Raw genomic sequence first — 11191 nt, 5'->3', positions numbered from 1 at the left:
ACTTAAAACTAGAATTCTGGAAATCTGAAAAAGTAGAAATCTTACTAGAATTTGAAAAACTAGAGAATCTAGGAAACTAATAAATTGGGTTTAGTTGAAACTTGAAACCAAGAAACAATAACAACAAATAGCATCGACATTTCCATCAATCGCTCAAACATTCCAATACAAGTTTTGAAGCATGAACTCAAAGCATATTTGGTTAATTTCACATTCAAATTGGCATAAGTTAGCTGCTAATGGACATCAAAGTTGTGTTGTACAATTTATCTATGTGGAAAAACTGAAAAAATGTAAAATCAAGCAATCTCATCAAGACAAGTTTAGGGTCCACTTTTCCATTTCATTCATTTTGATGATCAATGCTAACCCATGCCATCTTGGAAGTTAATGATGTTAATTATCAGGCAATTTTGAATTTAATTATAAACCCATCTCACATGTCTCTCATCAATGCTAAACCCATGCCATCATTTTGATCAATGCTAAACCATGCCATCTTAAAACATGTTATTGTACAAACTCTATAAATTCAAAGCAATATGCAGCTCCCTGGAACTTACAAACAACTTCCCAGCAGTAAGCAATAAGCAATACACCGTTTCGTCAATCGATCAGCCATGGATCCGAGCACAAAAAACCGCATTCAAAAAGAGCTTAAAGATATTAAAAAGGACCGTAACCCTTTGTACAAAGCAGTAGATACAGTAAAAGATAACATTTATCATTGGCATGCCACAATTATGGGACCTCCTGAGAGCCCATATGAAGGAGGTTTTTTTAAGCTTGATATTGAATTTCCCTCTAGTTATCCATTTCAGCCCCCAAAGGTGAAGTTTATTACCAAAGTGTACCACCCAAATATCAATAGCAATGGAAGCATTTGCCTCAACGTCCTAAAAAACGAATGGACCCCTGCCCTTACCATCCCTAAGGTGTTGATCTCAATCATGTCCTTGCTGACTATACCTAACCCTGACGACCCTCTCGACAAGGATGTCGCCCACGTCTACAAGACGGATCTACAGGCCTACAACGCCACTGCAAGGGCATGGACTCTCTGGCATGCGCAAAACAAATAAGATGGACGTACTCTCAATCAACTCTTTCCCAGCTTTAGAATAATACCATGCATGCATGTATGCTTAGGGTTTAGAATATGTTTAGGCTATAGCCATTAATTTAATTATGTTGTTTAGAATATTTTGCCACCATCAATAATAAAAGAGACTCCATTTTCTATGAGTTCATGTTTATGTTCACATCTCAAATAATTCTATTGGATTTCATTGCGTTTCATATCATTCGGTAAAGATATCGCCACGTGTACAATCATGGACCTCTAAAAGAAGTTGTAAATACCCCCAAAAGATTCCTAGAACCACAATAGTGCCACTGGTGTATAAGTATGATGAGCCCAATTGTAAATTCAAGATATTCTTGAGGGCATTTCTCCATCACCTCCTGCTTCTAAATTCTCCCCTAAATCATCCAAACAAGTCCTATAAACTTGTGGACCTAAGACGTTGATGCTCTTCAGCAACATGTACCAACCTCTCACAAAAATTACCATATCTCTCTGTTGGGGATACAAATACATACAACTTTCCCATATCAAAAACACACACACAACTTTGACAACTCCATCATGGCTGCTTCTAGCATGTTTAAGCTATCATTTTTCTTGAGCCTTCTTTCCCATCTGAACTTGGGTCTGTGGCCACAAACTCATAGCAGCTTGGCCATATTTCCACCATCATGTAACAGCATAGAGTGCCCAAGCTTTGACACAATTGAGGTTGGCAATGGCTATGAAGTCCGTCGATACAATTCGAGTGAATGGATATCCACTTCTCCAATTCAAGATATCTCTCTTGTTGAAGCCACCAGAACTGGCTTCTTACAGTAAGTTTGTTTTTCCTTTTTTATTGTTCATGTATTCTTGCTAAGCTAGAATTATTATGGGAATGGCTTAATTCGAAATGATTATTGTATGTGCCGCTGTGCCGGTTATATATAATCTCTCTTTTACAACATGGGAGTTTCGTTGTTAGATTTTATATGATGGGTTTCACATGTATGTTGCGTAAGAGGGAGGGAGGTGATACAGTCAGATTCTACGCAAATTCAATTGAAGTACTAATTACTCTCACAAGGAAACAATAATTGATCAATCACAATAATTGTACTGAAGAAATGAGGGAACTTTGGAATTTTTGGAGTTCATTGATGATGGTTTTTGGTTTTTTTGTCACAGGCTGTTTGAGTACATTCAAGGGAAGAACAAGTACGGAGAGAAAATAGAGATGACTGCCCCAGTGCTCAGTGAAGTTTCACCAAGCGATGGACCCTTTTGTGAATCTTCATTTGTGGTGAGCTTCTATGTGCCAAAGAAGAACCAAGAAAACCCACCACCAGCAGAAGGCCTCCATGTCCAAAAATGGAAAACCACATATGTTGCAGTGAGACAATTCAGTGGGTTTGTATCAGACGACAGCGTTGGAGAAGAAGCTGCTGCCTTGAAGGCCAGTCTTGCAGGTACTGTTTGGTCTGCCGCCATCGAGAAAAGCCATGCAGCTGATCATACTTCAGTTTATACTGTTGCACAGTACAATTCCCCATTTGAATTTGATCATAGGGTGAATGAGATCTGGTTGTCCTTCGATTTGGAAGACGGCGTTGCAGTATAAGAGTGAGAAGAGAACAAAACCACCATGCTTTAAGACCTCTAATCTCTTGTTGAGATAGGCATTGTGACGGTGAGTAGGTGGCTAAAGTTTTATGGTGGGGAAATCCAAACCTGCTAATTATCAGTTTATTTCTTTTTGTAGTGAGAAATGTTGTGTTACACAGTATCAAACTATGTTACAGTTTTACACAGAATAAAAGGCTACTTTACTGTGCGGAATTGTGGCTAGTCAAGTTGCCTTAATTTGTAACACTAAATGAAGCTTAGAAGCAGCAAATATCCAATTAGGGAAAGAAATTTCTGGTTATATGTGGCGACGTAGTTCATATCTGGCAACGCAACAATGGCTTTTAAGGTTCATAAGCAACTCCATTGAAATCAGTATAACCGACATTTGACATCAATTCCATCCATGCTAGACAAAAGTCATGGAAGGAAACAAGTCCCACGACAACGAAACAAACTTTTCCTACTCTCCATGAATACCAACAATTCCAAGATTTTATGAGCTCTAAAAGTGAGAGAAATTTGTTTATGTGAAAAAGATATTCAAAGAACAGATTGAAGCGAAGGAAAATCCCGGGACTTTACAATTTTCAGCGATAATTAGATAGCTAACAAAGAAGATGGTTACATTTACTTGTTTTAATACGAACTACATGCCCCAATCAACAATACATTGAAAACAAAAATTTTGAGGCACAGCTCCTACCAGACTAAATCACCTACTTAATCAGTTGTACTCATGGATTAAAGTTTACAATGATCAGACGTTCGGTCGAGAAAGTGTACTGGGTTACTCCCATATCTTACAAAAGTGCTGCATTTACTATCTGGAGGGTGTGCAGTCGGTGAATCACTGACCTGTTTTGAATAGTTTCGATTCTGTACTCTGTCAATGGGATGGGTTGACAAGTACGAATCCAACAAAAGGCCCTTGTCCTTGGAAACAAACCTAGTGTTTGGCCTACTATTTGAAAATTTTCTGCATGAAACAGAACTGCGAGAATACTCTGGAGCATATAAGGTGTTGAAAATTGACGAGATATTGCCTGCTTCAGCATAATCTACTGTACTAAAAGAGTCTCTAGTACTCTCAGTTGTGAAAGAGGCCTCATCGGAACTTGTAAAAAGGGACCAATCGCTTGATGTAGCATCAGAGAACTCCACGCCGATGGGCTCACCATATGTCTCCGTCATTGGGAAAACATTCCCATTAGAACTCCTAAAGATGTCACTGGAGGTACTATTGGCAAAGCTATTTGTGATTTCTGGCCTGATATCATCTGGTAAATGCACTGGGCTAACAAATTGGCTGCTGTGTTTGCTTTGACCTGGCCTTGACTTCTGAGTTTTTGACATGCAATGGTTTTCAACGTTTGGAACTTGCTGCCTAATAGATTTTCCAGTGAATGCTCTTTGAGGGCGGGGACAAGACCTAAGGACAAAAGAAATTTCAAAATTCGAAGAGAGCTTGGAGGATTCACAACAGATAAATGAATATATGGCACAAACCACACAGCAAATATCCATTGCAAACCACATGGCATGGACACCACCAACTGAACCCCTCTTCACACTACCATAGTTGGTGCTATTTAGTAAATGCTAATATATTCCAACATCTAATTATGTAAATGCTAATTAAAACCCCAACAAAAAGAAAAAGGTAAGGAAAGAGATCATAGAGGATTTTTTCAACCTCAATAAGTCTTACCTCATGTAAAATAAAATATATGCTCCTTCCATCATAACCTGGCTCGTTGAAACGGGCTGAACCTGTTTACGAAGCTTCGTCAACTTTAGGACCAATTAATTGAAGAAAAAATAAAACAAAAAACATACACTACAATCACTTGTTTGTTCGAGATATGTACGAAGGGGAACCATGTCAATACTCAAAAGGCATAAACGCAAATGAGAGATTCCTTTCCATTTTGCTTATGGAATAAATTGCAAGTCCACTCCGTCAATTGTTGTTGTGAGTATAACATAGAGATTTCATAAAGAAGTACCCCTTTATTTATAGTGACCAACAGACCTAATTACAACAATAGGGCTTCTACAAAATTATAATTTATATTTGAAGGGCGTTAATGTCTTATCAATTTCATGACATTGATAAATGGAGGCTCTATCACACATTATATTTTCAGCAAACTGGGGATTCTTCAGTATACAACCATACGAGCATTAATGTGAAGAACAATGGAGGACATCGTGCGTTTGAGGGGAATATTTTTGTCATTCAATGAGACAACAGATCATCTTTCTTTTTCTGCAAAGTTCTCATTATGTTCTTAGGAAGAATAGGTTTGAAGTAGATCTCACAATCTTTTTTTTTATTGTCCTTGAACCTAAAAACCCAAACTCAAAAACCAAAATGTTTCATAAAAAATTGGACAAGGAATGACAAATACATAATTTTAATATTGAATGACTGACCAAAGAAATTGAAGTCTAAATATTATGTTGGTCTTTTGGCTTTGTGAAACTATAATCAAAATATGGGCAGGAAGAAACAAAACACATTCACTCAGTAGGTAAATTCGGAATCAACCCCTTCTTTTTTTTTTTGGCAAATGAAATTTCAGTCACTATGAAAAGCTCCCCAAAGCCTTGCACTGAAATGTTAATGAGGAAAGGCATTTACCTGAGTGTCATCTATCCTGAACCAATTGCCTCGCATGTCTTTCACATATGCCACATAATGTCCAGAGAAAGATGCATTCTGCGTATCCAAATGCACCACAACGGCATAGAGCAAGTAAAGTGGAGGAATGTCGCCCTTCCCAGTCATAAATGGAACCATATCCAGCATGTCCGGAAAAGTGATGCACTTATTTATTTTCCCATATTTTCCCTCCTGAGGAAAAACCAGCCACGATTTAGTAGTCCAGCAAGCGAAGTAGTGCCAAGAAGAAAAAGCCAGGAAGCCCTACAATTATCTAGCAGTAAGGTGTCAACCCTGAAACTCTTTTTTATGGGTAGAAGTTGGAATCACAAGATGACTAGGATTTGAATTTTGACCTGCATTTGTGTTTCAGTGACTTAAAGTGATAGTCATAAAATGCTGTTCATTAATTCAACTTGATTACCACTCCTGCTTAATACCAAATCAATTAAGTTTCTAAAACCTGGATACGGTACAATAGCAGCTTTTATAGTTCCCAAAGAAAGTTGAAAATCACTGGTTATATAGGCTTTAGAAGGCACCCACAAACACCTCTCAACGCTAAATCATACTGATACCTGAAATCTCTTCAAGACAATTGTCAGGATATTTGGAGCTTCGTGTATGCTCAATTGCTTCCTGGCTCGAACATATGCAGCACACCTTTTTCCCCAATAATATGAGTTTGTAAGTTATTTAAGTTGTACTGTAAAACTAAAAACTTATACATTATTTGGGATCCAAAAATACTAAAATAAGGCCATCAAACCTTCCGCATCTGTACATGTTTTCTCCATCCAAATCTTCAGGGGTGGTAAATTGAGTCAGTGCATCCTCAAGTGACTCAACCCAACCAAATATTTCTAATGTTAGATCCATGATGTTTTCATATCGTTCCGACTCATGATGACATCTCAAACACTTGACCTGGTGGCATCAAGATTGATTCATCCATGATTAATGTGGGCAAAAACTAGAATAAATTTTTTATAAAAAAACTACTTAAAAAAGTAGTTTTATGGAAAGATGATTCATGACCAAAAGAATGTGCAAGTACGCAATGAGCACCTTTGATCTGAGGTGCCCACCAAATGTATGTTGTATAAAAGTTGTTTCTTGCAATCTGGGATCAACCTTGTTTTCACCACCTAGCCCCTCCAAGCATATAGATTGCATTGATGTAATTAGAAGCCTGGATAAAGACAGCATCATATACAAAAATTCCTTCATCAAAATCTGAACTTTCAATTCAATAATTTGAATTTCCAAAACTGAATATAACATGGAAAGTTGGAGACACATGCAAATGCCAGAACATCAGTGTCAAGAAAAAACACATAACTGGAAAACTTTGACAGACCTTAAAAATTCATGTGCATCTTCCTGACTTCCATCGCCAATTTGGCAATTAATACTCCTCATGTGAAACAGAATTCGGCTAGGAGAAAGGGGGCCCCCACTTTCTCGTAGCATCATCACATGTTGCTCCAGTTCACACATGAGACACCAGTCTTTACCACAACCTAGTACAATACCATAAACAAAAGTGATTCGCATGTGTATTCAAACAAAACACCACCATCCAAATTCATTGACTAATTTAAAGGGATATGAGAAAAGGTAAGTACAGGCGCTTGAATGTGATCTACGAAGCAAATACATAATGAGAGGCTTTGTGCAGGTTAAGCACTGCAAGACAGCATTTGCATAGCAACTGCAAGAAAAAAGTTTTAATAAAATAAAGTGGCATGGAAGATTCAAAGAAAACACATAAGCTCATGTTCATTCTTTCACGCGCATAAAACAATGCTTGGTCTTTCTGTTACAAACCCAATAACCCAGAGACACAGCAAGCCAAAATATAAAATAATTAACGGTTGGGTCTTAGGACTTTATTCAGATGAATCCCCTGATCAACAACCAGTCTCCATCTCCACACAGTACATTAGTCATCTTTTAGTCAAACTTTATCTCTAGTATCACTTGTATATAAATTTTTATGTATTAAAAAAAAAAAGTAAAGGTCGTTATAAGAAATCAACATCAAGAAAGTACGGGAAGGTTATGTACACGATCACGTGGAGGAGTTGTTCAACTCTATTCCTTCAATGGATAAAAGCTGTAGGTGCAAAAGCAAGCTCAGGTTATGAAATCGCTTAGCCGTTAATTAATTAAGTAGTAGTGAGGCGTCGGTACGGAGTTGCGTCATTTCTATCACGTGGATCCCATTTTTAAGCTCATGACCTAGTAATACCATACATAAATTATCATACTTTACCTGTTCCCACAATTCAAAAGGCCTCGAGGTGATAAGTCAAAGACTTCACACTGAAAGTACTTCACAAACTCATCATAAGGGAACAGGACCTGAGAGTCAAAGAGCATATATTAGTGACAACGTGCATTCAACTCAGAACACAGAAGAATAATATAATGCATGGAGGAGGGGTTGTAAATAACTCAGGAGATCGTCCATTCAACAAATGAAATGGGGATTCAATGAAACAGAGAATAGACCTTCTTGGTTTTGTGTCGATAACCATTGACTTCAGGGGCATCCTCTCTGGTTATGGTTTTTGGCTTCTTTAGACCCATCATCTTCATGATCCTTAAGTTTGCAATTCCGTTGCTCCCCTGTGTGGTGGTATCTCTCATTCTAGCTACTTCTGCATCACAAACATAGAATTATAGGAACTATACTGTACAAAATATGTTTAAAGAGTAGTGGTTTACTAGACTGACTGGAATCTTCAGCAATGCGTCCCTGCGTCTCTATCTCTGAGGAATACTGCTCTCCAGAGACTTCCATTGTTGATTTGGGCAATTTAGACACCTTGGTCCCAAGAGAATACGGAGCTCTTTTAGCCTTTACGCTGGCCTTCAATGCAGTCATTTCAGTACATTTGTACTCTGTTGTTTCAACATTGGATGCTGTTTCCCCTTTAAGGGGATTTCCTCCATTCGGAATGAAGTCCAACCCAATTTCATGCACATCTGTTCCGCATTTGGAAGAATATGACAAGGATGTTAATCCAGAGTTGCTTCTTGATTCATATATGTTGCCATGTTGACTTTGAAACATATCATTCTCCTGCACTGTATTTCTTGAAGTAGCTTGTCCTTTTATATAATTGTCAGAAATATTGAAACTTTGTTTCTTACGATTTTCTTCCTCTGATAAGTGAGAGTCAAAATTTCTTAACTGCAACCAACAGTTGAGCATAATTATTAGACATCAAACACAAAAAGGAAAGAAAGATCAAAGATAACAAAATAGCAAAGTGATGCAAACCTTATGCTCCATAAAAACATCTTTTGATGAAATAACATTAGAAGGGGTTGATTGGGTAGTCCAACCGCAGGATGCTTCTTCAGAAGAATCAAATGCAATTCCAACTTTTTTTCTGAACAGTTCTCTGTTGGATTTTCGGGAAACCCGCTTTCTCTCCAGCATGGGGACTTGAGAGGGATCAACTGAAGCACAGTCAACCGTAGCAGCAGGGACACCAGTGCTTATAGAAGGATACATTATATTATCAGCTGGTGCTTCCTCAGCCAAAATCTGCTCCATCTTACACCCAAAGTACTGTGAATTGATGCTGTCATTAAGTAAGAACTTCTCATGAAAAGATTCTCCAAATGAGACAGACTTAGGGGATGAGCTTGAACTAGTAGGTTCCAACTGCAGGCATTCTTGCCTGTGAACTTCCCTCCAATGAATTATTTGACATTTCCCAGAACTGCATATAATTAGTGTAACCGTTTAGAGAAAAAAAGATCATGCTGCCCCTTTAGAGTTCATAATGAGAAATCTTTTTTAATAAGCAGTTCATAGTGAAAAATATGTATCACAAGCATTTGCATCCTTCTATTTTTTTTGTTCTCCTTTATTTCATTGATTGCGCCGAATTTGGTACAATACAACACAAGGATGAAATACCAAAATTAGCTACTTGACTTTAGTTAGCTGAATGCTGCACACCTTTTTTCCCCTTTTCAATTTTTATGTGAGTGCTGCATTCTAAGTTCCCATTCACAGAAAATATTGTCCTTGTATATCTCCCACAACCTTAATATGCTTAAGGTACACTATCAAATAATACTTAAGTTCACTGCATGAATAACCACCAATTCTGTAGTGCATAAATCACAATGGTTGGAATACTACAATTTTAAATTAAGTTTCAATTTCCTTTACTGGAGAAGCAATTTTTTTATTGAAAAAAACAAGGAAGAATCCACTGACAGACTATATGTCTTCTTGCTGTAAAATTAGAGCGTACCAATATCTGACAGACTTGCATCTAGAGCAGCGGGTTGTAGCTGGACTAAAGCATCTGGCACATGCATGAAGTCCATTCTTCGAAGGAGACACAGGAGGAATAACATCAGCAACAGCCATTGCTTCTGCTCTAAGTGCTTCTTCTGCAGCCAGTTGAGCAAGCAAACTTACCCTCTCTCTCTTCTTAGATGCCTCACTCCATTTTCCAAGTAAAACGTAAGCAACCAAAGGCAGCACAACGAAAACCAGAAACAGGGCAGGTATATCAGCTTCCCTTGGCTCAAGCATGTCCTCACCAGCATACTCATGTCCAATACCCCGTCAAAATCACTAACCAGGAGATGATCTCTTCAAGTTAGAAAAGTTCAAGTAAGTTGACATCTGAGTTGGCAGCATGAAATGCAAGATAGATCATATTCCACTGGGACTACCACTCAGACCTGTCAAATTTTCAGATTCATATTTTTACAAAATGTAGTTCCGGTTGAAAACAGAACTTCAATACTGTATTTTACTTTTTAGTACAGAACACTATAAATAATTACAGACAAATCAAAGAAAACCTGATTAAATTCTGAGCCTTGATTTTAAAACAGATTTGTTCATTCAACTTTAAAGTAAAAAAAAAAAAAAGAAACAGGATATAAGAAAAATTGCTTGTCCAAACAATAACAGAACCAATGTGACCCGTAATAGAATCAATGTGAATAGCTACAAATCTCTCCCATTTGAGCATACCCATTATTCAAAATGGAAATCTAAGACAACCCTATTTAAGAAATCCATCTAGTTTTCTCAATCTTTGCCATTAGCATGGAATACTGCTAACCAAATCCCTAACAAGACCCACCAGTTCCTTCCAGTAGACTTAAATTGACCAATAACTTCTCCAAGTACACTACTTTGACAAACATACTCTTCTTTAATTGCAGAAACCAGCAAAGAAATCCTCTCATTTGAGTTAAATGAGAAAACAAAAAGGAGCCCACTAGATAACAAGCAATGTAAATCTGAGATTCAAGTGCAGAATAGTGAAAACATTTAAAAAGTACAGAAAAATAAAAAATGAAACAGCAAGAAGCATACCTCATGCACAAGCAAGAAATCTAAGCAAAACTAAATAAACACTCTGAGCTGCCTCTCCTTCTCCCTCTCTTCTTCTTCTTCTGGAAAGAAAAAAAATTTGATTCTTTGAATCCTCAGACGGTAAGCTCAAAAACAAGCACTCTTTCTCTGTTCTGCGCCAGTCCCCCCTTTGCTTCCCTTCACACTTCGTACCCCCTTCACACTACACTTTTTAACACTAAGAAACTCCCCCCTACATCCTCAAAAACCCAAACCAGTGTGTGCTCATTGAGACCCTCAACACGTGGCTCGAACCCATTTGGTACTAAGCCTGCAGACGCGGGGCCCGCCTGACCCATGTTACAGAAAAATGACAAAAGCTGATTGATTGATTGATTTGGAGCCGTAGGATCTAGACTGCGGGTGGACTAGGGAGGGAGGTCAGGGTCAAAAAAATGTAAAAATGACATAATGGGGGTTA

The 11191-nt window shown here is 37.9% G+C and overlaps 3 protein-coding genes across 5 annotated transcripts; 2 read left to right on the top strand and 1 right to left on the bottom strand.

The window, feature by feature from the left end:
• Positions 621–1082, top strand: LOC18778760 (ubiquitin-conjugating enzyme E2 11). The gene has a single exon (XM_007213049.1). It carries the CDS (start codon positions 621–623, stop codon positions 1080–1082), a length of 462 nt encoding a protein of 153 aa, XP_007213111.1.
• LOC18778139 (heme-binding protein 2) lies at positions 1518–2917 on the top strand. The gene is made up of 2 exons (XM_007211922.2): positions 1518–1905; positions 2258–2917. The coding sequence occupies exons 1-2, from the start codon at positions 1649–1651 to the stop codon at positions 2688–2690; spliced, it is 690 nt and encodes a 229-aa protein (XP_007211984.1). The 5' UTR covers positions 1518–1648; the 3' UTR covers positions 2691–2917.
• LOC18778198 (ubiquitin carboxyl-terminal hydrolase 15) lies at positions 3190–10956 on the bottom strand. Of its 3 annotated transcripts, none has more exons than XM_020561772.1 (14): positions 10732–10956; positions 9647–10085; positions 8656–9103; positions 8106–8565; positions 7881–8029; positions 7642–7730; positions 6992–7077; positions 6724–6886; positions 6432–6555; positions 6133–6290; positions 5942–6026; positions 5343–5555; positions 4407–4468; positions 3190–4127 (listed from the first exon to the last, which is right to left on the bottom strand). In XM_020561772.1, the coding sequence occupies exons 2-14, from the start codon at positions 9931–9933 to the stop codon at positions 3440–3442; spliced, it is 3012 nt and encodes a 1003-aa protein (XP_020417361.1). In that variant the 5' UTR covers positions 9934–10085; positions 10732–10956; the 3' UTR covers positions 3190–3439. The 3 variants fall into 3 exon arrangements, with proteins under 3 accessions (XP_020417361.1, XP_020417362.1, XP_020417363.1); XM_020561773.1 differs by having other exon boundaries at positions 9647–9993; XM_020561774.1 differs by having other exon boundaries at positions 9647–9975.

This window comes from Prunus persica, chromosome G4 (assembly GCF_000346465.2).
Source record: "Prunus persica cultivar Lovell chromosome G4, Prunus_persica_NCBIv2, whole genome shotgun sequence".
Classification (NCBI taxonomy): Eukaryota; Viridiplantae; Streptophyta; class Magnoliopsida; order Rosales; family Rosaceae; genus Prunus; species Prunus persica.
The sequence above is the reverse complement of the archived record's forward strand: the minus strand, read 5'-3'. Positions and strand labels throughout refer to the sequence as shown.